General features: G+C 46.4%; 2 protein-coding genes across 29 annotated transcripts in view; both read left to right on the top strand.

The window, feature by feature from the left end:
- Positions 1 to 3,943: 3,943 nt before the first annotated feature.
- LOC114795642 (arylsulfatase I) lies at positions 3,944 to 7,149 on the top strand. Its single transcript, XM_028989157.1, has 3 exons — positions 3,944 to 4,221; positions 5,053 to 5,385; positions 6,014 to 7,149. The coding sequence occupies exons 1-3, from the start codon at positions 3,944 to 3,946 to the stop codon at positions 7,104 to 7,106; spliced, it is 1,704 nt and encodes a 567-aa protein (XP_028844990.1). The 3' UTR covers positions 7,107 to 7,149.
- A 7,491-nt stretch (positions 7,150 to 14,640) lies between these two features.
- The window catches only part of camk2g2 (calcium/calmodulin-dependent protein kinase (CaM kinase) II gamma 2), a 52,402-nt gene continuing 41,915 nt past the window's right edge, over positions 14,641 to 25,127 (top strand). For 8 of the 28 annotated variants that reach the window (XM_028988297.1, XM_028988294.1, XM_028988293.1 and 5 more), the window contains exons 1-2: positions 14,641 to 14,850; positions 15,710 to 15,804. In XM_028988297.1, coding sequence (XP_028844130.1) covers positions 14,786 to 14,850; positions 15,710 to 15,804 — 160 coding nt within the window. In that variant the 5' untranslated portion in view covers positions 14,641 to 14,785. The remainder of the gene's footprint in view (positions 14,851 to 15,709; positions 15,805 to 25,127) is intronic. The other 20 variants (XM_028988314.1, XM_028988308.1, XM_028988316.1 and 17 more) reach the window with 4 other exon arrangements.

Raw genomic sequence — 25,127 nt, 5'->3', positions numbered from 1 at the left:
GGGTCTTCATTAGTCAGCCTCCTGTTGCATGAAAGTTGCTCATCTCCTCCTCTTTTGCCTTATTTCCCTTTTGAGATTGGTGGGTTGGAGATTGTTTCTTATTCTGCACTGCAGGGTATAATTACAGCCACACACTTCCATGCTGCTCAATTAACAACTTATAACATATAGACCCATGTGGGGTTATTTATATATACAGCACTCTAAATTCCTCCAATCAGAAGCAAGACAGAAATTACGTGTGAATACAAGAAGATACAATTTAATGGGTCTTGCTTACGGTCACATCACACCTTCGGCTAATGTGTATTACTTATTAACAATAAGTCAAAGTACATTACACTGATGCACAGACTTACAATCTCTGGTTAGAGGTAAATTCTCCCTGGAGTAAATCGGCCCCGTAATCAGAAGGTTGCTGGTTCAAATCCGCCAAGGTGCCACTGAGCACACATGCTGTCCACCGGGCGCCTGTCATGGCTGCCCACTGCTCACCAAGGGTGATGGTTAAAACCACTGCATTTTCACGCTGCAAAAAATCAGTAGGACTTTTACTCTGATGTCACCAGCTCAGGAGGTCGACCTCGACCAGTGAGTGACTCTCGCCGGGGCACAGCCTCGACAGGCAGCTGAAAGGTCAGTAATTCTCAGCCTTTTTTCAAGGGGACTGTGCTAATAAAGAGGGACAGGGAATCATCGTCCTCCTAGGATGAAGAATGTGCAGAGAAGATCAGTCAGCACTGGCCAGGTGTTCAATGTGCTGAATGCTGCATTTTTCACAACTAGTGTGTACATTTACATAAAATCTCATTAAACTTGTTTTGGAGTCAAATTCACAAACTTGAGAAGGACAGAGCAGTCATCTCTTCTTCCTGTTACATTTACGGCATTTACCAGACGCCCTTATCCAGAGCGACTTACACTCAGTAGTTACAGGGACAGTCCCCCCTGGGGACACTCAGGGAGTCTTCCTCAGGGACACAATGGTAAGTGGGGTTTGAATCTGGGTCTTCTGGTTCATAGGCGAGTGTGTTACCCACCAGGCTACTAACGCTCTATTCCTGTTCCATCTGTGCACAGCATAATGCACCCTTTAAAAATCTTTATGAAGACCTTTCACTTACGCTGTGTCCAAAATAAAGTTGACTTTATTTTGTTATTAACTTGGTGTCATGTTTCCCAACCAAAATCTTACAAATTCATACAAACCAGAGTGAAAAAACACCCACTATCTATCTAAGATGTTAGCAATTTTGTTAACATACCAAAAAACCCTTGAATTCACATAACCAGTTTCCGTATTTGCATGAAATAATGACGTTATGTGTCTAGAGCAAGAGACTCTGTCATTCTCTGAGTAGCAATATAATATTGCTCTCCACCTTTGCAGGAGATGATTCGGTCTTGTACAGAGTTGGGAGAGACCATGAGATGCCGTGGCGGCCCTGGGATCTTGTGCTGCTGAGTGGACACATTCCGCCATCTCCCTTTCCTTCTGTGTGTATAACCAGCCTAGTCTTCCCTCGTTCCATTTTTTTTTCAGTCTGTTTGTGATTGTTTTAATACAATGTCTCATCACCTCATCGCTAGATATTGTTTTCAAATCAAAGGAAATGACAGTTTCAATTTCTTATAATTATTATTTGTGCATTTTTTACCATTTTAGAACAATTTCAAAGCTACTCTCGGGAAGAGGAAAATCTTTCATTAGTTTCATGATGTCTTAAAGTTTTGCGCAGTATTGTAAACTTGTCGTACTAAACTAACCGACTGGGCTGCGGGGAGTTCCCCGCCCCTGAAGGGAAGACATGGTTGTACACGTTTATCTACTGAACAAGTTGCCCCACCTGCATACCTAAGATGAGTGAAGGGTGGCTCGGAACTGGACGAAGACAAAAGTGGAGGGTGTGTCCCTCACCGCTGCCTTTCATCTTCCGCAATTAAAGGTGTCTTCACTGACGTGTTCATCTTCTCCTGGAATCGCGCTCCGATGGTCACTGGAACTTTTCAGACAACAGTTAGTGGAATCGAAGCCCGAGGATATAAAAACCAACTTGTTAGACGGGCTCCCCTGTTGCAGAGCCAGCCCTGAATTCCTGTGGCCATTCTCGGCTTGGAGCCGTTCTTCAAACGCCGCAGCGGTGCTGTAAGGAAGGTGCCCCGCCCGCAGCCCCGGTTCTGGGAAATGATTAAAAGCCGAGCTCTGCTGCGGTAATAGAGTGCTAATTTATTATTTAGGCAATCAATGGCATATCAGCAAGGGTGCATCAGAGCAGAGAGATATATTGATGCAGAGAGCGTTTCCAGGTTATTAACCTGGGCAAAAAATGCCATTTGGCGAGTGAGGTGCCGCTGGCCCAGACACCGCCAACTCATTCTGCAGTTCAGTGGTTTACTGTATACCACAGCGGGCCCCAAACATCGTCTCTTGATTTTTGTGCCGCCTCTCTGCTGCATTTGGTTTGGGCATCTTCACCCTTCTGCATTCTGATCAGGCTGGATTAGGATTATTCTTTATAATCTGTCTTTCACATTGAGGACCATCCTTCCAAATAAAACATTCTAAATCAGAGTGTTACTATTTCAAAAGAACTGTACCAACACAAGGATGGTTTTCAGATTTTTCAGTGATGCCAAGCAAAGAGGCACTGAATTTTATGGCAGACATCATTTTCCAAGTTTCCATACTAGTCACACTCCCATTTTTGGGCCTATCTTTGCTGCTCTTTACAATTACTACAAGAATAAAACAATTGTATGTGACTGATATGTAGACTGTTGTGTACATGGGACGCCTGGTAGATCATTTCAGTGAGAGTGTTGACGAGCACAAGCCTGGAGATCATTGCTGATTGAGACAGAATTCTCTACAAAAAACCTTCAAGGACAGACTGATATTCTCCAAAAGGTACAGGGATTGGACTGCTGAGGACTGGGGTCAAGCCTTTTTCTCTGATGAAGCCCCTTTCCGATTGTTGGAGGTATCTGAAAAAATGATTGTCTGGAGAAGAAAAGGTGACGTCACCATCATTCCTGTCTCATGCCAACAGTAAAGCATCCTGAGACCATTCATGTGTTGTGCTGCTTCTCATCCAAGGGAGTGGTCTCACTCACAATTTTAACTAAGAACACAGCCATGAATAAAGAATTGTACCAAAACTTCTTCCAACAGCAACTTCTCCCAACCATCCAAGAACAGTTTGGTGAAGAACAATGCCTTTTCCAGCATGATGGAGCACCGCGGTCAATACTGCAAATATTGACTCTTTGCATAAACTTGATATAATTGTCAATAAAACTTATATAATGCTTGTAATTATACTTCAATACACCACAGAAACAACTGACAAAGAGATCATGACTGTTTATGTATACGTGCCTCAGGCAGCCTTGACCCTGATGAACAGGAAAAATGAGTTATGGAAAGTGAGCGAGTTAGAAAGTTTATGTTTTATGACGGCAGACTCACTGCATTCACCCAGCGTCTTTTCCACCATGTCAACCTATTAAACACACACCTGAAACCGTAGTTTTCTGGGTATAAGACGTGTTAATAAATGCTATAAAGCATTGAAAACCAGCCAAGTTCAAATCAGGGTTGATCCCACACTTTTGGTCTATAGAGTAGATAGCAGCTGTGTGACAGAATGTGTTTGTGGCATGTTTTTGTGTAACTTTGAGACTTGGCCTTCTCCACTGCTGCCAACAGGGGGAGAGGAATGTAACAGGGGGGTGTTAAAGACAGCTGCCCACCCCTACAGCCTACACCGGCACTCACTGACCGGTCACCTTACTCACGGTCATCAGAAAAACAATCTGCCTCACTGTTTTATAGACATTTGTGTGTTTGTGTCTGCATCAGGTCAGGTCTGTATCACGTCTCCAGTGCAGTCCAGGTACATTTTGTGTAGGAAATTAAGGAGAGGACCAGTGTTGGACCATCATGAAGGGAGTCTGTCGGTCCGCTGCACCCCTGTTCACTGTGGCTATGCTGAGCCGTCTGTCCTGCCTGCTCCTTGTGGATACCAAGGCTCTGAACGTCTCAGCTCCTCACATCGTCTTCTTCATGGTCGATGACCAAGGTTTCAGGGACGTTGGGTACCACGGCTCGGACATCCACACTCCTGTCCTGGACCATCTGGCATCAGAGGGTGTGAAGTTGGAGAATTATTACGTCCAGCCCATCTGCTCACCATCCAGGAGCCAGCTTATGACCGGCCGGTTCGTAGTACTTTATACCAACCTTGCACTGTCCTTTCAAACAAAAACATATTTTGTGTGGCCTGTAGAAATGCAATTCACGTTTTAGTCAAATTCTCCCCTGGATGTACATGTGGTAAATTCCTCCTAGAAGAGTTGCATTTACTGCATTTACTGCATTTTTTCTTCAGATACAAGGAATTGACACACATTCATTTATGTTGCATTATGTTGCATTGCGAAGGTCTGTCCCAATATGAAGCTGCTTCATCTGGTTTTCACCAGAGACTGAAAAGCAGGAGTAACAATGACAATCAATGTCACAAGGAACGAATGAGTAATGCTCCTAGAGAGGCTCAGGCCAAAGCACCACATATCACATTATAGGGCAGCAGTACAATAATACAAATTCCTGTCTGCACCACGGTAATAACTGAGACACAACTCGCCGTGGAGGATGCTTGACGATGCCTCTGATACCAGGGCCAAATCCAAAAGGATACAGCGATGTTCACATTTGCACACCTTATTCAATAATATCTCATCAATTTATAAGAAAATGTTTTTTTTTTTTATTTTACTCATTTCTTTTGCCACAGTTGACGGGGACAGATTACAAAGAATAAGCAGGAATACTGTAGGACACGAGACAGAGAAGCTCAGGATATAACCAATTAAAATGTTTTTCTTTTTATCTTGTCAAAGTCATTATAATAGCATTTCCCCTCCTGTTTGTTTTAAAGTTTGTTTGAAGGTTTTTAAATCTGGGACAGGAGTGTGTTCCAGTCTTCTCCACTTTAGTCTGTAGTTGAGATCGATCCCTATTTCAAGTCCTTTTTCCACTCGTTTCAGCTACCAGATCCACACAGGGCTCCAGCACTCCATCATCCGTTCCCGTCAGCCACTCTGCCTGCCCCCAGACGTCCCCACCCTGCCCGAGAAGCTCCGCCAGGCAGGCTACAGCACCCACATGGTGGGCAAGTGGCATCTGGGCTTCTGCCGGCCCGAGTGTCTGCCTACAAGCCGGGGCTTCCAGACCTTCCTGGGCTCTCTGACCGGAAGCGGGGACCACTTCACCTTCCAGAGCTGTGACGGGGCAGAGGCCTGCGGATTCGACCTCCACGATGGAGAGAGGCCGGCCTGGGAGCTGAGCGGGAACTACTCCACCCTGCTGTACACGGAGAAGTGAGGGAGAAACTGTTCATCAGTGCAGCTCCTCCCAGTTAAACTGTAAAGGGCTTCTTTCACTGTGCCCTTCAGCATGAATAAATCATGGCTTTACAAAGCCCATTTCCTCTTGCTGTGACCTATAATGCTTTATTTCGTTGCAAAAATTAGATTATTTTTTTTTGTTGTTGTATAATTCATTAAGAATCAATGGTGACTTCCAGTGATTATAGATGAAACAGTAACTGTGTTTAGCAGTAATTATACAATGACTGACATCACTTAGATCACATTTCTAACACGTTACTAGACATATGAAAGCATCCATCCGTGATGTTTATCCGAATAGCAGTAAAAACCTTATGGACGTGTTAAATATGGGAGTGGAAGATGAAAAATGGACGCTCCATTTCAGAACACATTCCTGCACCTGCACAACGTGGTAGTGACAAGGAAGGGAGTTTGTGTTTAGGGTGGGTGATGGCTAAGATTTGTCAAACTCACGTAAACTGTGGTGCTAGGACCAAATTACAAACTTGCATGATTAATTTGCATTAATTGTGGTGATTGCAACAATTTGGATGGGCTGAAAGCTAATCCCGATACATTGATTTCGTGCAAACCTTCAAACCTTCTTCTTTTCCAGGGTGAAGCAGATTCTGAGGACCCACAACCCGAACAAACCCGTTTTCCTGTACGTCGCCCTCCAGGCTGTTCACACGCCACTTCAGGCCCCCGCCCACCTCCTGCAACGATACCATTCCGTCGACAACCGCCTGCGTCGCCACTACGCCGCCATGATGAGCGGTGTGGATGAGGCGGTGGGCCGTGTGGTGCAGGAGCTCAGGGAGCGGGGATTCTACCGGAATTCTGTCATTGTCTACTCCTCTGACAACGGTGGCCAGCCTCTCTCTGGCGGCTGTAACTGGCCTCTGCGCGGTGGGAAGGGCTCTTACTGGGAGGGTGGCGTGCGAGCTGTGGGCTTCGTCCACAGCCCCCTCCTCGCTGGAAAAGGGAAGGTGAGCCGCGCTCTGATCCACATCTCGGACTGGTACCCCACCCTTCTGTCGCTGGCTGGAGCCCCGCTAGGAGACTCCAGGCTTCTGGATGGCCATGACGTGTGGGAGTCCATCAGCCAGGGTCTGCCCTGCCCGCGCACTGAGATCCTTTTCAATATCGACCCAGTGTCTCGCAGGACCAGCGAACCCGACCGCAGGGCTCTGAATCAGAGCGGCTTCGGCATCTGGGACACATCGGTGCGCGCCGCCATCCGGGCCGGAGACTGGAAGCTGCTGACGGGGAACGTGGGCGACGGGGACTGGTTCCCCCCTCAGACCCTGCCTGGGGGACCTCAGCAGTGGCAGACCATGGAGAAGCGGCAAGACCAGCGGGGCAAATCCGTCTGGCTCTTCAACATCACCGCCGACCCGTACGAGAGGGCCGATCAGTCCGAGGCCCGGCCAGAGGTGGTGAAGCTGCTCCTGGCGCGGATCGCCGAGTATAACCAGACCGCTGTGCCACCGCGCAACCCTCCCGACGACCCCGTGGCCGACCCGCAGCTGCATGGTGGAGTATGGAGTCCCTGGCTAGGACTGCGGGAGGCCGAGGGACAAAAGAGCAGCCGCGCTGCCCCGAACGGAGCGAAGAAGGGCAAGATGGCACACTGCAAAGTATGCAAGCTCCGAGCTCTTTTCAAAAAGGTCGGTTCCCGCCTGCACAGGACCTCTTTATTTCTGTAAGAAGGGGGCACTTCCGGCCAACATGGCATCAAGCTTGCGAGCTGATGTTTCACCATGACTCTCCCTTCTCTTCCGCCTCTCATTGTGCATCACGGCAAAACTCAGGCCAAGAAAGTCTTTTTTTTATTCATCTATTTTTGCACATCTGTTCAAATGGCCAGAATCTGGCAGAGGGCTCTATTTTCAAACCGCTGCAACGCTAGTGTAAGATACACACACTCTGAGGATGCCTGCTTATGGGACGTGTTGGTGGGCGAAGGTTCGAATCATCCAGGAAGAGGAAGTGAGAGCCATCAGTCATTTGGCCGTTTAGAAAAACAGCACGAAAGATTGTGATCTGGGTGACTAATTACCAAGAAAGAAGGACGGTGTCCCTTCTTCAAGACACAGACAACTGCCCAGCTCTCCTTTTTTCTTTTATATTTTTATGTAAATCCCTGACCCTTGACCCTACACTAATGAACAAGCCCCAGAGCGCGCAGTGCGCCCTGCATCTCACAATGACACGGTAGTTGCACTAGATGTCACTCAGTCTCGCCGTGTTTTAATTAAGACTGGTCCCCTGACTCCCTCGTCACCGCTCAGCTCCAGTAATTCCGCTCCTTCCCTGCTCTCCAGATCTGTCCCGCCCTCGCCACGCTCCCACTCGTTCCTACTCGTCCTCGCCTTCTCTCCCGCTCTGCCTAACTCCCGGACGCTGATGCAGCTAACCTCAGATGAGGTTACAAAACGACAACTCTCCTCCTCCTCCTCCTCCTCCTCCTCCTCTCTTGCCGCTGCTTCTTGTGTCCTCCCAGCGTGATTGTGTTTGATTGGAGGAACAGGTCAGTTCGGAGGTAACAGAGAAGAGGAGAGGACGAGCTGGAGCTGATATGTGCAGAGTTATGTAAGCAGCGAGGAGGTGGAAGGCTCAAGGGCTTTTCTCCACAAACCCGCACCTCAGCAAGCCACAAGATTTCATCCATCGATGAGTGATTTACTGATCTGTATCTCTACTGTCTTTTAAAACCGAATTTCATGTAACTACGCTATATATTCTGTAATGATCGATAAAGTCATGCAAAGAATCGGTCTAAACGGTCTCTTTTCTCTACGGTTCCAGTCTTCCAGCAGGTGGTCCAACATCTAATTCTGTCACGGTTTTCAAATGTAATATGCATGGGACATGCTCACAAGTGGCCGTTTGGGTAAGGCACACCTGAATGACACTGAAAAGCGGGGTTCATAAGTGAAGTGAAATAATAAACAGTTAAATGACGAGTGTGTAATACACTTGCCTATGAACCAGAAGACCACAAAGTCACAGGTTCAAATCCCACTTACTACCATTGTGTCCCTGAGCAAGACACTTAACCCTGAGGTCTCCAGGGGGGGACTGTCTCTGTAAAATGCTGATTGTTAGTCGCTCAGGATAAGGGCGTCTGATCAATGCTGTGATTGCAAATGTAAGATTACAGCTCTTGACTGACACATGTCACACAGCTCTGTAAAATGTGTTTTATTAAAACTCTCAACATTCTTTACATTACCCTGAATTGTATAAAACATTTATAAGCAAGAAAGCAATAACAGCAAATGTCACTGGACTTTTTAACAAAGCAAACTTTCCGATGTAATTTTCATTGTCCATGAATGAAATGCAGATCGCTAAAGCTTCACACAGATACTGATGTGCTTCTGTAAAAATCGCCAGTGTTATTGACCTGTATTTAGAATGAGATCTTTTTCAAGAGACATTATTTACTGCTGTGCTTTTACTACTGTTTACATATTGACCTTAAATGATAGAAGAGTTAGTAGTAAACTGGTAAAGATTGAGACATAGTTCACCAACTCTGTTGGTAAATTCTAATTAACCATGTTTGATTGTGTTCAGGTCCCCATCAGACTCTGCCATCGATTATTAATTTCACAGTAACTAGTAAAGCTAAAGCCAGCTTAGTAAAACACAATCTTGGACATGAATTGTTAAATTTGTTTAAATTGCATAAGCACCAATACAAACCAGTGGAAACAAAACCACCGAAGCTGCAAACTAATTTGCTAAAGTAAAAATAACCCTGTCAAATATTGATTGAATATTGATTCGTCCAAAACTGTTTAATATAAATGTATAAATGTTTAATTGCATGAAACAATGACATCATGTGTCTACAGTGATGATCCTCCTCATTACCAACTGCTCTAAATGCTTGAAAGAATTTGCAAGAATTTATGATAAAGTCTAGGCAGACAGATAGAAGACAAAAGACAGATCCTACGCTATGGCCTGAGTTATCAGAAACTGTCCCCCTCCTCTTGTAAAGCGATTCTTCCATAATGGCGTCATCTGTGTTACCGAAGGCGAGAGCCAACTCCTCCATAGAGCATGAGTCATACAGTAATGGCTCTGGAATTTGGCAACCGAGCCGAATTGCTTCACTCGCTGCATTGCTGCGTAACAGTAAATGCAATTTACCGCGCTGGACAAAGACGGCCAGCTCATAAAAGAATATATCAAAAAACTCAATTCAATGTGAATTCGGGAACGGCTTTGGACCTTTTGGTAGTTTTTCTCATCCACGTGAAAGAAATCATAATGGCGATTTTATGACATGGAACACAACAGGCTCATGGTATACACAGAGTTGGATTTATGGTTTGGTTAGAACAGACATGCTCCAGCACGTGCACTATTTCAAACCTCCAAGCAACTAACGCCACGGGTGCCACTAAACGTCATTACATTTTAATAAGAAACACTTGAACAATGGGAGGAACAGCACATACAGTGTCTGGTATGTGTTCCCTGCCCTCTTCTTCCTTTGTCAGCGGCTAATTGTTTCAGTTCTTTGGCCGTGTACTGTCCACCAGAGTAACGCAGGCGCTGACCTGCCACACCAAGATCTCAGACAAGATCTACCGTCACCACCCACTTCCTGGCTTATCGCCACAAGCGCTTTCACAGAGGCCGACCTCGGGGCGCAACTGCAGCATCACACAAGTGTTGCAATTAATACCAGAGCACCTCTGCTCTGCTCTAATTAGGCCTTCATATCATCCTGCCTCCCTGTAATTACAGCGGGAGGGCGGAGCAGCGCTCCTGTATTCACCGCAGACACTTCTCCGTCGCCGCCGCTCGCCACAAGGCTGGCCGTAAAAAGGGAAATGACACGTTCCCCCTGCCAAAAAAACCCACACATAACAACTCATCCTCAACTCAGCCGCCCGGTCCCCGCTCTGACTCACACGCGGGGACACAACCTCAGCATTTACTGTGGGAGGCGGGCAAGACTCGTCATAAATATGCGGCGGCCTGGCCAGCATTTGGAGAAGCACCCGCGCTGCACAAGCCGTCTGTTTGAGCCCCAGCTGCATTCCTTCTCTTTTCTACACACACCTGCACGCTTGCTTTTGTGTATTTGTGTACACTGCAGTCCTGACTGATGAACGGAGCTCTTACTTTAAGGCCCACGCAGCCCTTTTACAAACAGCAGACGCCTATGTGTTGTGTGAGCAGCTATTCAGCTCAAAATCATCTTTCTCGCATGGCCGCAGAGCCAGAAGTTTTGATTTGATCTCACCATATATTTATGATGTAAAACAATGTGTTCGGAATCTTTAAGCAAGACATAATAAAGACAGTGACAAAGTCTGCAAAGTTGTGCATCTTCATCAAGTTGCATTATCAGCTACTGATAATAATTGTTACTTAAATAAGAATAACCCCATATTTATATATGAGCACAGCTGAACAGCAAATAAAACATCAAGGTTCATGTCTTTTAGGTGAAAGTGAAACAAAAAAACCCCAGCATGTTATATAAAACAGCACATTTCTATTCTAACACAGTATGTTTCTATCGTAAAACATCATGTTTCTATTGTAAAACAGCACATTTCTATTCTAACACAGTATGTTTCTATCGTAAAACAGCACATTTCTATTGTAAAACAACACGTTTCTATTGTTAAACAGTATGTTTCTATCGTAAAACATCATGTTTCTATCGTAAAACAGCACATTTCTATTCTAACATAGTATGTTTCTATCGTAAAACGTCATGTTTCTATTGTAAAACAGCACGTTTCTATTGTAACAGTATGTTTGTATTCTAACACAGTATGTTTCTATCATAAAACATCATGTTTCTATTGTAAAAAAGCACATTTCTATTATAACACAGTAAGTTTCTATCGTAAAAAATCATGTTTCTATCGTAAAACGTCATGTTTCTATCTTAAAACGTCATGTTTCTATTGTAAAACAGCACGTTTCTATTGTAACAGTACGTTTGTATTCTAACACAGTATGTTTCTATCGTAAAACATCATGTTTCTATCATAAAACAGCACATTTCTATCGTAAAACAGCACATTTCTATTGTAAAACAACACGTTTCTATTGTTAAACAGTATGTTTCTATCGTAAAACATCATGTTTCTATCGTAAAACATCATGTTTCTATCGTAAAACAGCACATTTCTATTCTAACATAGTATGTTTCTATCGTAAAACGTCATGTTTCTATTGTAAAACAGCACGTTTCTATTGTAACAGTATGTTTGTATTCTAACACAGTATGTTTCTATCATAAAACATCATGTTTCTATTGTAAAAAAGCACATTTCTATTATAACACAGTAAGTTTCTATCGTAAAACATCATGTTTCTATCGTAAAACATCATGTTTCTATCGTAAAACGTCATGTTTCTATCTTAAAACGTCATGTTTCTATTGTAAAACAGCACGTTTCTATTGTAACAGTACGTTTGTATTCTAACACAGTATGTTTCTATCGTAAAACATCATGTTTCTATCGTAAAACAGCACATTTCTATCGTAAAACAGCACATTTCTATTGTAAAACAACACGTTTCTATTGTTAAACAGTATGTTTCTATCGTAAAACATCATGTTTCTATCGTAAAACAGCACATTTCTATTCTAACATAGTATGTTTCTATCGTAAAACATCATGTTTCTATTGTAAAACAGCAAGTTTCTATTGTAACAGTACGTTTTTTATTCTAACACAGTATGTTTCTATCATAAAACATCATGTTTCTATTGTAAAACAGCACATTTCTATTATAACACAGTAAGTTTCTATCGTAAAACGTCATGTTTCTATCGTAAAACGTCATGTTTCTATCTTAAAACGTCATGTTTCTATTGTAAAACAGCACGTTTCTATTGTAACAGTACGTTTGTATTCTAACACAGTATGTTTCTATCGTAAAACATCATGTTTCTATCGTAAAACAGCACATTTCTATTCTAACACAGTATGTTTCTATCATAAAACAGCACATTTCTATTGTAAAACAACACGTTTCTATTGTTAAACAGTATGTTTCTATCGTAAAACATCATGTTTCTATCGTGAAACAGCACATTTCTATTCTAACATAGTATGTTTCTATCGTAAAACGTCATGTTTCTATCGTGAAACATCATGTTTCTATCGTGAAACATCATGTTTCTATCGTGAAACATCATGTTTCTATCGTGAAACATCATGTTTCTATCGTAAAACAGCACATTTCTATTCTAACACAGTATGTTTCTATCGTAAAACGTCATGTTTCTATTGTAAAACAGCACGTTTCTATTGTAACAGTACGTTTGTATTCTAACACAGTATGTTTCTATCATAAAACATCATGTTTCTATTGTAAAACAGCACATTTCTATTATAACACAGTAAGTTTCTATCGTAAAACGTCATATTTCTATTGTAAAACAGCACGTTTCTATTGTAACACAGTAAGTTTCTATTGTAACACAGTATGTTTCTATTGGAAAATATCATGTTTCTATTCTAAAACAGCACATTTCTATTCTAACACAGTGTGTTTCTATTCTAAAACAGCACATTTCTATTCTAACACAGTTTGTTTCTGTTGTAAAACAGTACGTTTCTATTCTAACACAGTATGTTTCTATCGGAAAATATCATGTTTCTATTGTAAAACAGTACGTTTCTATTGTAAAACAGCACATTTCTATTGTAAAACAGCACGTTTCTATTGTAAAACAGCACGTTTCTATTGTAAGACAGCACGTTTCTATTGTAAGACAGCACATTTCTATTGTAAAACAGCACGTTTTTCTTGTAAAACACTTTGTTTCTATTGTCATCACAGGGAATCGTGGCTTTGCTGCCTTACCAGTTATTCCAGTTATCACATTGTGTAGATTAGAATAACTGTTTAGCTTTAGATTCATTTAATCAACATGCTTGTTTGCTAGTGTAAGGTGATAGATTGAAAAAAGAAAGAAGTGGCTGGTAGTTTTCTGTACCTTGAAGAAGAGAAACTCATCCGGGTGTGTACTGGCAACGATATGTATCATGACACACGGGTCATGAATCAAGATACGATTATATCACGATATAAGATACGATACTGTACATATTTTGCGATATTCTACAGTTCTCTGAAAATGTAAAAAAAGAGCTGAAATACAACATGGTGTGTACAATCTGTGTGGATCACATTACATGAAAGTGAAATGACTGTCATTGTGAAACACTGCAGCACAGCACACGGTGACACAACGAAATGTGTCCTCTGCATTTAACCATCACCCTGAGTGAGCAGTGGGCAGCCATGACAGGCGCCCGGGGAGCAGTGTGTGGGGACGGTGCTTTGCTCAGCGGCACCTCAGTGGCATCTTGGCGGATCGGGATTTGAACCGGCAACCTTCTGATTACTTGGGCCGCTTCCTTAACCGCTAGGTCACCACTGCCCCAACTTTGGTCCAGCGGGTGGACAGCATGTGGAATTATTAAATGAATAATAACAACACAACTCAGAACGGAATTTTAACTTTTTTCTTTGCATTTTAACACACTGAACCAGTGGAAACCAAAAACGTGAAGATAAAATGCGTACGATTGAAAACGATATTTAGGTGCCCAGTTATATAAGGCTGGTGTGGTGCTTGTAGAGGACTGAGCCAGCACCAGCCAGACCAAATTTGTATACAGAAATATCGATATTCGATGACACAACGTCACCATGTAAAATATCGCGATATTTTAACCAGCTGTCCTTTTGTTGGTTCGAGCAGATAAATGAATCTCGATCAGACTACTTTAAACCCGCGCCTGTCGATACGCGGGGTGGGTAAACGTCGTGAAACGTCGAAACGTTTTCTTTCTTTTTTCTTGTCCCCCCCCCACAGGGTGGCCGCAGAACACATTTTTAATGCGCGGTGCTGTGCGGTGCGGTGCGGAGTGGTGAACCGGGGGCGGGAGGGCGATGCAGCACTCTCTCTCTCTCTCTCACTCTCTCTCTCTCTCTCTCTCTCTCTCCCCTCCCTCCCCCTATTTCTCTCTCTCTCTCCCCCCCCCCCCCCCTCTCTCTCTCCCCCCTATCTCTCTCTCCCCTCCCTCCCCCTATTTCTCTCTCTCTATCTCTCTCTCTCTCTCCCCTATCTCTCTCTCCCCTCCCTCCCCCTATTTCTCTCTCTCTATCTCTCTCTCCCCTCCCTCCCCCTATTTCTCTCTCTCTATCTCTCCCCTCTCTCTCTCCCTCCCCCTCTCTCTCCCGCTCTCGGCACCAGGGAGCAAATCTCGCGTTGCTGGCCGCGTTCTCTCCACCTCCGCCTCTCCTCCTCCTCCTCCTCCTCCTCCTCCTCTATCTTCCTCTCCCTCTGCGCGCAGGAGATCTTCCTCCCGAGCGGAGCAACATGGCCACGATCGTCACCTCGACCAGGTTCACGGACGAGTATCAGCTGTACGAGGAGCTGGGAAAGTGAGTGTTTTGCGGACGTGAATATCCGCGTTTCCGTGTCGCCGCGGGCTGAGTGGTTGCGCGCGGTGACAATAACAGGCGACACCCGCATCCAGCCACGTCCGGAGCACAATCCCCGTCACGTCACGTCACGTCTCCGCTCGCTGGATCTTTTCTCGCCCGTTCCGCGGTGTCACCGTCACGTCGCGTCCGCGAACTCGCGGCGTGTCGCGCTTCGTCATGACAGACGCCGCCCGCTGCACGTTTCTTCTTCTTCTTCCTCTTCTTCTTCTTTTAAATAAAACGTCCTGCAGCGGAAAGTTTAGCCGCGGCGGGCGAGTGATGGCGGCGGCTCACCTGGTTCTAAACGCCGCCGTCCACCATTCGATGCGTAAACGGCGGGGAAACGTGGCCCTTCGCCCGGGACCAATCCCCGCGCGTTCGGTACCAGAAATCGCCACCGTGGTGCCGATATATGTAGATGGCTGTCGAGATCAATATCTTCATGTATCTTACAGCCAGAAGGGTCGATCCGAGGGATCCGCGCGATGGTGGTGATGGGAATATTGCTCCGTGGTCACGTGACTCGCTTCTGCAACTTTCCCGTCTGGAATGTCAGACCGGGGTCCAGACTATTAATCCCGACCTGGGGAACAGCCTTCCAGCAGGGGTGACGAAACGTGACTGCAGTAATGATGGGTGTTAGTGGTGCAATGCAACAGAATGAAGTAACACCACCTTCTTTATCTTTCTTTGTGCCTCTGATGGCCGGGTTGCTTTGTCGATTCTTCTTCTTTTTTTTTTTTAATGGCGCGTGCATGTCTATCGTGACATCAGAACCGAGGCCTTCACCTTGACCGCCTTCTTTTTGCCAACGCAGGGGTGCCTTCTCTGTGGTCCGGAGATGCGTAAAGAAATCGACTGGACAGGAATATGCTGCTAAAATTATAAACACAAAGAAGCTCTCCGCACGAGGTAAGTTGTCCTGAAGTCCACGTCTCCAGACCCGGCCACTCTGACGGGACGTTCTCCTTTCAGCGCCGAGCTTAAAAAAGAAAGAAGAACGTTCGTGTTCAGCATGAACCCATGCGGGGGGCTCGTCTAGACGGATTTCACAAACATTAACTGTGGACCATTGGCATGGAACGTATTGCGTATCGCGACCGTAACCGACTTGTGCGGCCTGCTGAGGGCCCGTCCAAGTACCGGCGCGTCATCGGATGGTTTTTTTTCCATCTCCGGCCTTTCAGGAAACTTTGCGAACGCTCCCGGAGCCGGTCACACTTTCGTGGCGGTGTCATCTGGTCTAATTAAGCCTCCGGCGAGGAAGCGTGGATACGTGAGACGCGCTCCGCGTTACTGTCGCTGGAAAAACAAAAGCGGCGGATCCGTTTCGGGGAAGTGGACACTCCGTATACCCGTATGCGCAGGTGGGTATCGCGTTGGGGGCATCTGGTTCTGCGCTTGACGTTGATGGAGATGGATATTAATGAGAGGTCGACCGCCAGGCACTTCGTGCGTCTAGCAAGGGTCCGGTTGTCCCGTCTGTGCTGTGGGATTCGTTCAATCGGAATATGTTGTGTAGTAAAAGTTTTTCTAATCTTGATTTTTTTTTTTTTCTGTGCGGTACAACAAGCCCGTGGTTAACAGCGTCCATTAAATTGTGTTGGTACAGTAAATTCCCCCGTTTACTCGATGCATGTTAACCGGATGGAGAAATGAGCCTGGGAAGGGGGGGCGGAGAAGGTGGAGATGTTCCGCCTCTTTTCCCGCTCGTCGCGTTGCGGCTCTGGGAACTCCGTCTTCTTCTTCAACAAAAGGGAGTTAGACGTGCAGAGTTTGGCAGCTCCGGCGGAGGTCCCGTCCGGTAACCTGGCAACTGTTTTCTTGAGACTGTTGATCATGTTGCCCCCCCCCCCCCCCCCCCCCCCCCCCCCCCCACCCACCTTCTCCACATTCGTCTGGCGGCACCGCGCTAAATCTCCCGTGGCCATTATGTCCCCCCGGCTTTAATCAAAGCCGAGCGCTTTCACACGGGGAGCCGCCATCCGTCTCCCGCCCGCCGCCGCGCTGACGGAACGTATTTCTTTCGCGCCGAAGCCGCCGTTAATCAGCCGCTCGTCTGAATGTGCGGCCTGATTGGCAGATCGATGTCGCTCTGTTGCTTCCTCCGCCACTGACACGAAGTAAACCGGCAAAGTAAAAGTGTGTAGAGCGGAATCCGCCTACCGCCTGGCACCGGGAGCGAATGCCGGAGACCTGCCGCCCGGGTGAGGGGCCCGGTGAAAAAGGGACTTTACTGCTTCCTTATTGGACGAAAGGAGGGCTGTTGCGGGTGGGGTGGTGGGGTGGTGCGGTAGAGCCGACGGATGTCGGGAGGAGGAGGAAGGAATTGTGCTGCTGAATAATTGACGTGCCCAGGCTGAGTTTTGGCGGAATCTCTCTCTCTCTCTCTCTCTCTCTCTTTTATTTTTTTATTATTTAAATGCGGTGTCCATCCCTCCCTCCCTCCCTCTCGCTTGCCCGCTCTTCTGCCGCTGCATCGTGGCACCGGGCGGGTATCACGCCTTGTGGAGGCCTTCCTCCCCGCTCACCGGCGGCCGATTGGCGGAGGCTTGACGGACGTAGCGGCGCTCGCCGCGGTGAATCTTTAATGGAACAAACTGTGAATTTTTAATGAACGCAGGCTACACTCCGTGTGGGCGCGATCACAGCGTGCCAGCATAAGCTGATGCCAGCGGCGTAACTGGTGGCTTTCAGGTGGCTGAACTCACCCCGTCTCCACGATAAGTTCAGAAAAAAACTTCTTCTGTCCACAAAGCAACAAGAGAACATAAGAACAGAACAGTAGTAATAGTGCAGGGGGAAAAAAAGCCCTAACAAAGTAATAAATAACTGTGGCTGGTACCGTAACGTGAAATTTATTACGTACGGGATTTGAAAAAAAGCGTCAGTGTTGTGCCAGAGAGAGAGAGAGAGAGAGAGAGAGAGAGAGAGAGAAAACAGCATTCGGTAGCGTCCAGTCCCATGAAAGTAATGTCATCCGGACATTAATACTGGTCCTGAGAAGGTCCCCCACAGAATGGGGACGGGTGAGAAGGACTTCCTGTGGCGCTCTGTCCAGTTGGATACTAACGAGGACATATTTTGTGTTGGGACTTCTTCTCTGGTCCACTGGACAAAGGACAGTAAGAGCGCCCTCGCTCTTAAAAAGTTCCTCACGTTCTTATTTTATTCCTCTCTTTTTTATTATTAATTTAACCAGCGAGCATCTTCTTGCTTCCTCGTCGTCCCTGTGCGCGGTGCAGCGGAGGCAGGAGTAACTATGGTTACCGTCCACAGATGGGAGATATTAGGTAGCTCGCGAAGCAACGCTGGTCAGGAGCGCTTGACTGTTGAAAGCATCGCATGTGGAAGCCATCACGGCATGATGGGATGCCAGGGAGGAGTCGGGTTCCTGTCTTTTGCTGACGGGTACCGTGGGAACTCGGTTTTTTGGGACCGTATGCTGGCGGTGTTAAACAAAGCCTTGCGGCAGAAAAAGTTCTTCAAGCATCCGGAATATTTGTTGTAGCTGCTCGCAACTTCTTCTTTAATATTTGCAGAAAAGGCGTGTGAACATACATTTTTTTAGTGCTGCAATCGTCACTCTTATTTACGTCCTGGTTACCGAGCAGAATTTAGTGTTTTTGACACCGAAATGCTCAGAAATGTAAATATGAATGTTAATTGAAATGATAATTCGTTTCAGAACCTTCTAGTTTATGGGAACGGGGTAATTCCCTCGTTATTGGGATGTGGGGTTTGGTTTGAAACCCTGGCCGACCGTGAAACCCTCTCCCCCGTCTGTCCCGCCGCTGTGACGCGGCGCGATGCGTGGCACCGCGGGCACCATACTGCGGCGGGCGTGGCCGCGAGATGCACAAACCCGCTTATTCAGTTAGCTGCCTCACAGCGAGGGTGTCCTGCCGTCAGCGGTTCATTATCTGTGTCACATTCCTCCTCGGCGGTGGCGGCGGGTGCCGTGGCCGAGCTGAAAGGCCGGCGGGAAGTGGCGGCGTTGTAATGAATGCGGCGGAATGAGGGTTGTATCGCTTGTCACTTCCCTGCAGATGAAAGATGATGTTTGCTTTATAATGACAAATGTCGAATTGTGCAGCTGACACTTTCTGTGCCGGGTGGCTTCACGCATGTCATCCTGTCATGGGGCAGCGGTGGCCTAGCGGTTAAGGAAGCGGCCCCGTAATCAGAAGGTTGCCGGTTCGAATCCCGATCCGCCAAGGTACCACTGGGGTACCACTGAGCAAAGCACCGTCCCCACACACTGCTCCCCGGGCGCCAGTCATGGCTGCTCACTCAGGGTGATGGGTTAAATGCAGAGGACAAATTTCACTCTGTGCATCGTGTGCTGTGCTGCTGTGTATCACATGTGACAATCACTTCACTTTTTTTTTTTTTTTTCCTTCTATCCCGTCTCTATTGACCATTTTCTGAATCCTCCCAAATGGCGGCAACTATCATTTTCCCTCCGAATGGAATACTTTTTCTGAAGATTTAATGAAATGATGGGAGAACGTTGTGCCCGTGTGCGTCTGCCTGATGATTTCTGTCAGGGCGTATTAGCATTAGCCATTAGCTGTTAGCGCACTGCAGCATGTTTTGGGCTGTCAAGATGAACGGTAAAGATATGGAACGTGTTAAATTAGCAATAAACACAGCTGCGTTTTGTTTACTTCCTGTGTGGGTGGGGGTTTGACCTATGACCTGGATGTGAAATTCATCCTAGCCAGAGACCGACCGAAAGCGTTTCAGGGCCAATTCGGATGAGGCGTTTTTAACGTGCAGGCACCGAGGCGCACAGTACCGCACGACATGCGGTTCACACCACATTCAACCCATAAAAAATAAAAAGTGGCCCGACTGAACAGCTGAGAACCACGTGGTTACGTACGGAACTTTCCTTCCAGTGATGTGATCGAAGTCAGTATCGGTTTGACAGCCGTGTTTAAAATGTAACCAAGTCATGTGGATTTTCTGTCCTAATCTGTTCATTCGTTGGTTTATTACGTTATTAGTTCTCTGTCTCCTGGTACGTGTAGAACGAAGCCCTGCGGCAGATGACGGTAGTAACGTGTCCTGAGTAAGCGCCGTATTCCGGGGAACAGCTTCTGGGCAGCTTGCTTGTGTCTTTTTTCGGTTGGTTATCTGAGTGCACCGTCACCCCGTACCCCGTACCCCTCACCCCGCACCCCTCACCCCACACCCCTCACCCCCTCACCCCACACCCCTCACCCCTCACCCCTCACCCGTACCCCGTACCCCGCACCCCTCACCCCACACCCCTCACCCCTCACCCGTACGTGTGCAGCCGTCACCATGAGATGTGGCTTTTTTTTCTTCTTCTCTCTGCTCCTCCTGAAACGTACGGGGAAATGATGGCCACGATAGACGTGCTGCACATCGGAACGGCCCGCTCCCGCCCTCCGCCTCGCACGGCCCCGACCGGCCGACATGATGGAGTTTACATTACGCCTCGCCTCGCGCCGGGCCACTTCCGCTCCGCCATCGCTCTGTTTGTTTTCCGCTCGGCCTCTAATGAGTAAATAGCCGTATAAAAAGCTTTTAAGCGCCGGCCGCAGCACACGCCCCCACTCAACGAGATCTTTATTTATCGGGCGGCGGGGATCGGTGACCCGGGGTGCTGAGTGGTTTTTTTTCACCGTCCCCAATGTGGCTTTATGTGTGTCTGCAGAGTTCTCAGGGGTCCTTAATCGAGGGAGAACGTGGGGCGTCGCCTGGGTGGTGTCTCTCTCTCTCTGCAACAGATGTCCATGGTTACATCAGGCGATTGTGCGGTGTGGCGGTGTTCATGGACGCTCTTTTAAATGTTTGCCGTCTTATCGTCCAACATCCTTCTTTGGAATATTTAGGCCGTCTGAGTAAATATTGGTCCTCCGTAGTGCCATCACGCTGTTTTCGTTTGTTTTATTGGTCCGATTGCCGTGCTCTTTGTTCTGCTGTCTGTATGTAAAGTATAATGTTCAAATAATGATGCTGTTCGACCTGTTTGCCGTCAGTCCCGTCATGATCGTGGAGTTGTGGTTGACTGTGAATAACTAGTTTTTTTCTGGTTACTTGGAGTAAACCTGATCATAGTGTAATAGTAGCATGGACATACGAAGGACACCTAGTTATTTTCATTGAAACCAGGAACAGATTAATCGATACTTTACTTTACTTTACTTTACTTTATTTGGCAGACGCTTTTATCCAAAGCGACTTACAATGGGAAGACACCAGCAATTCTCGTTCGATTTCTATAGAATATCAAGTATACAAACTAAGAGCCCTGATAAGGCTTAGATACATTTTGGGGATATTGTCTATCATTTGTGTCCATCATTCTGGGATCTAAACTAAACAGGGCAGTGGTGGCCTAGCGGTTAAGGAAGTGGAGCCATAATCGGAAGGTTGCCGGTTCGAATCCCAATCCACCGAGGTGCCACTGAGCAAAGCACCGTCCCCACACACTGCTCCCCGAGTGCCTGTCCTGGCTGCCCACTGCTCACCAAGGGTGATGGTTAAAAGCAGAGGACACATTTCGTTGTGTCACCGTGTGCTGTGCTGCATTGTCACAATGACTTCACTTTCCCTTTTTTACTTTCAAATTACCCATGATTCTCCACTCCTGCAGGGTAAATAAAAGAGCACCAGTCAAACACTGTGGACTTTGAAAAGTATGAATTAGTATTATAAATTTCATTTATCGAGATGGAGAAGAGAAACGAAAAGTGCAGAAATAACCACAGCTGAAATATTCACACAGAATCCATGTAAATTGGTTGTGTTGCCTGAATATTTTACAAAATTGAGTTTCCCTTGTCCATACTATCGTTTTTTTTTTAAAGTGATTGTCATTGCGAAACACAGCACAGCACACGGTGAAACGTTTCCTCTGCGTTTAACCCATCACCCTTAGTGAGCAGTGGGCAGCCATGACAGGCACCCGGGGAGCAGCGTGTGGGGACGGTGCTTTGCTCAGTGGCACCTTCGGGTTCGAACTTGTTTGGACTAAAGCAAACCAACCAAATAAATGAATAAAGTGAGAAGTAAACACCTGAATGGTTGCCCCGGGTCGAAGGGTTTTGCCGTTTTACTGACAAGGTCAGGCCTGAGTAAGGGGTCTGCTGGCTCTGGTCTCCTCATTAAACATGTATAATGTGTGTGTGTGTGTGTGTGTGTGTGTGTGTACTGAGCTTCTAGCTTTGTGAGGAAAACTACATCTTGAAGACCTGATCGAAGTAGCTGTGTTAGTTGAATCGCAAGTGTCATCAAAGGTGGATTGTCCAGCGTTCTTCTCCGTCGCCCCATTTACGCATTAATGTTGCACCTTGTTTTCTGCTCCATCGTTCTCCGTGACTTCTGTGAGGGGAAAGCCAGCACGACATGCAAGGCTCTGAACTTTTTTTTCATATTTGTCATTGTAATATCAAGTACATATTCAGGATTTGCAGAAATGAACCTATAAAAAAAAAAAAAGTATCAGTTTCCTCCTTGGGATATCCTCTGTAGATTTTGGCAACATATAATGTGCACATTTATTTGATAAAACCAAATTCTGCTTACCAAAATGTATTGGTTTCTTGGTATGAAGTGTAAGCACACGTCAGTGGGGCCAAAAAGTATTGGCAGCCACCGATTGTGCAAGTTGTCCCATTTAAAAAATAAAAATAAAAAAAAAAGATGAGAGAGGAAATAAGTATTTTCTGCACCATAGCAACAGTGTAAAAGTGGCAATAATTATATTAGATTTGATAAAAAAAATAGTTGCTATCAAGAACTGGGGTTTGGGCTACAAATGGAGAACAAGATTGTAAGAGACTGAGTTGTCCCATTGTTCTCTGAGCAGCAATACAATTAATCTTATACATTTTTGTAGGATTGCCTTGTTTTCATTAAGCCATTTGTGAATATGAATGTCTAATTGGGGTTTCTGGTCTGTTTAACAAAATCTCCTCCACCTTGTGTTTTTTTTTTTTTTTTTTTTTCCCCCATTACCCTTATATAGCCATTCCATGCGGAGCTGTGATGTGACACACGCATACACGCACGCACACACACACACACACACACCCCTCGCCCAGATTATTGTGTCTGAAAAGCATTTGTTCTTGTGCTCTAACTTCTTATAAACTTCAATGTACTTTAAAATATTACTGATTTGTGGCCAGTCAACCTAGGTGTTAATTTAAATGGAAGATTCACACAACGCAAACGCTCAATTCAAGTGTCCGACCAGTGGCTCCGGAACTCCCAGCATGCAGTTTAAAAGCAGAAACGTCCAAAGACTGTAATGCGGGGTATTGTTAATGCAGTACTGCGGGATCCGTATCTCTCGTGCACGCATCCCACCCCCTCCGCGGTCTCGGAATTGGGAGGACATTTCCCTAACAATAGTCCACCTTCCTATGGCGAAATTGGAATTCTGAGAGGGGGAGTGTTTGTTTGTTGTTTCCATGGAGACGCGATTGAACGGCATTTGAGGCATTAGCAGTGACAGCAGGGGCGTTGTGAGCCGGCCCGGCTCTTAAAACCTAAAATAACACCGCATGAATGGGGCGTGGGTGTGTGTTTTTGAGGGTGGGTGTGAGGTGACATCTAGCACTTAACAATCTCCGAGCATGCTCTTTGCTGACAAGTTAGGCCTTATCAGGGCTTATCAGGGCTCTTCCTTTTTGTCAACTCCAAATCTATAGAAATGCAAAGTAAAGTAAAGGTGACATGGCGACAAACATTGAAAAAGTGCATATTGACATGTAAACAAACATTATTGTGTGTGTGAGAGAGGCGCTTTGCTACCGCCACTCGTTCTGCGTGCTTTCATATCAATTTTAATCTCTGTGTGTTCAGTATTGCTTATTATGGGCCATTTTTATACATGAACATTGGCACCTGTCTATGGCATTGAGAAAAATTCTACTGCCACCTCACTCTTAATCCTGGCCACCCCGAGCATCGTAACCCAGCCGTCACCGTACGGAACCACGCCGTACGGAATGCACTGACACGGCGCTTCCAGACACTTTCTGCATGGTTTGTTTGACTTGCCTCGGTGATCTATGGGATGCGTCAAACATCAACCTTTTTGTATTTTGCGACAATACTGTCAGGTGTACAAAGATGCATTTGATGTCGAGTCGTAGATCTGGTCAAGGCCGCCGTTTTAAACATACGGCTGGTGCCGGTCTGATGGGAAGCGGGCAGTGTTTGGTTTTCCCCTCCAAAACTCACTCAAAGCAGGAATGTAGGAAGCCGATATTATCAACGTCTTGAGTCTCCAGAGATCTGCAACACCACATTATCATCTGACCAAGAGTTTAGAAAACCGCGCCTATTTCTTTGCGTTGAGCCCACGGCAAGCGCAGCGCGTTGAGCACCACTCGCAGATCTTTGAAAGGAACGGTAAATCGATCGGTAAATCTCACGGTGATTTTTACTGTCTGAACCTCGTTTACCTCGGACCGACAGAGCGTCGTCTCCTGGGTGGCACAAGGAAACGTGCTTTTGGCGGGCAGTGGGCAGCCATGACAGGCGCCCGGGGAGCAGTGTGTCGGGACGGTGCTCGGGATTCGCTTCCTTGACCGCTAGGCCACCACTAGCCCATATTTATTTAATACATCGATCAGCCTTGATAGGAAGGTGTCAGAGACCGTGCATCACATCCTGCTTTGTATGAAGCTGCGTGGCTGCAGGCCAGTCCACATGCCAGTGCTGAGTGGAGCAGTGGATGCATCGACTGTCGTGTTCCTCCCACCCTTCCAGAGCAGGCGTACTGGAACCCATTTCTTGATGATTTTTTTTTTATTGAGTTTCGTCACGTGTTAGTTAGGTGGTTTTAATGTTATGGCGCGATGTGGTTGTCCCTGTGGCGGACACCCTCGGTGGCCTGCTGGAAGAACGGCGTCGGGCGGGAATTTATTCCACCTCCCAGACGGATGCGAGACTTCATACCCCCCCCCCCCCCCCCCCCCCCCCCACCCCCATGCACCACATCTGCCAGACAAGCTGTTGCTTTGCGCGAGGAGGTGGGCAGCATGCGACAGCTGCAGAGCGCCGGCCACTGCAGTATACGCGTCAGAGAGACTGTGTGTGTGTGAGAGGGGGAGTGGACGGCTATGATAAAATGTGTTGATAAGTACTCGTGTTTGCTCGACTGTGTGTGTTCTGCGCTCTTGTCCCGGGCGCTGTTGCGTTTATGCAGGCTTTAGGAGGGCATTCAGTCATGTGATCCGGAGAAG

Source organism: Denticeps clupeoides, chromosome 8 (assembly GCF_900700375.1).
Source record: "Denticeps clupeoides chromosome 8, fDenClu1.1, whole genome shotgun sequence".
Taxonomy (NCBI): domain Eukaryota; kingdom Metazoa; phylum Chordata; class Actinopteri; order Clupeiformes; family Denticipitidae; genus Denticeps; species Denticeps clupeoides.
Note: the sequence above shows the minus strand (reverse complement) of the source record. Positions and strands in the feature narration are given on the sequence as shown.

Coding starts and splice junctions, on each gene's coding strand:
- LOC114795642 (XM_028989157.1), top strand. CDS start 3,944: ATGAAGGGAGTCTGTCGGTCCGCTGCACCCCTGTTCACTGTGGCTATG. Junction 4,222..5,052: donor AGCCAGCTTATGACCGGCCG/GTTCGTAGTACT, acceptor CACTCGTTTCAG/CTACCAGATCCACACAGGGC. Junction 5,386..6,013: donor ACCCTGCTGTACACGGAGAA/GTGAGGGAGAAA, acceptor CTTCTTTTCCAG/GGTGAAGCAGATTCTGAGGA.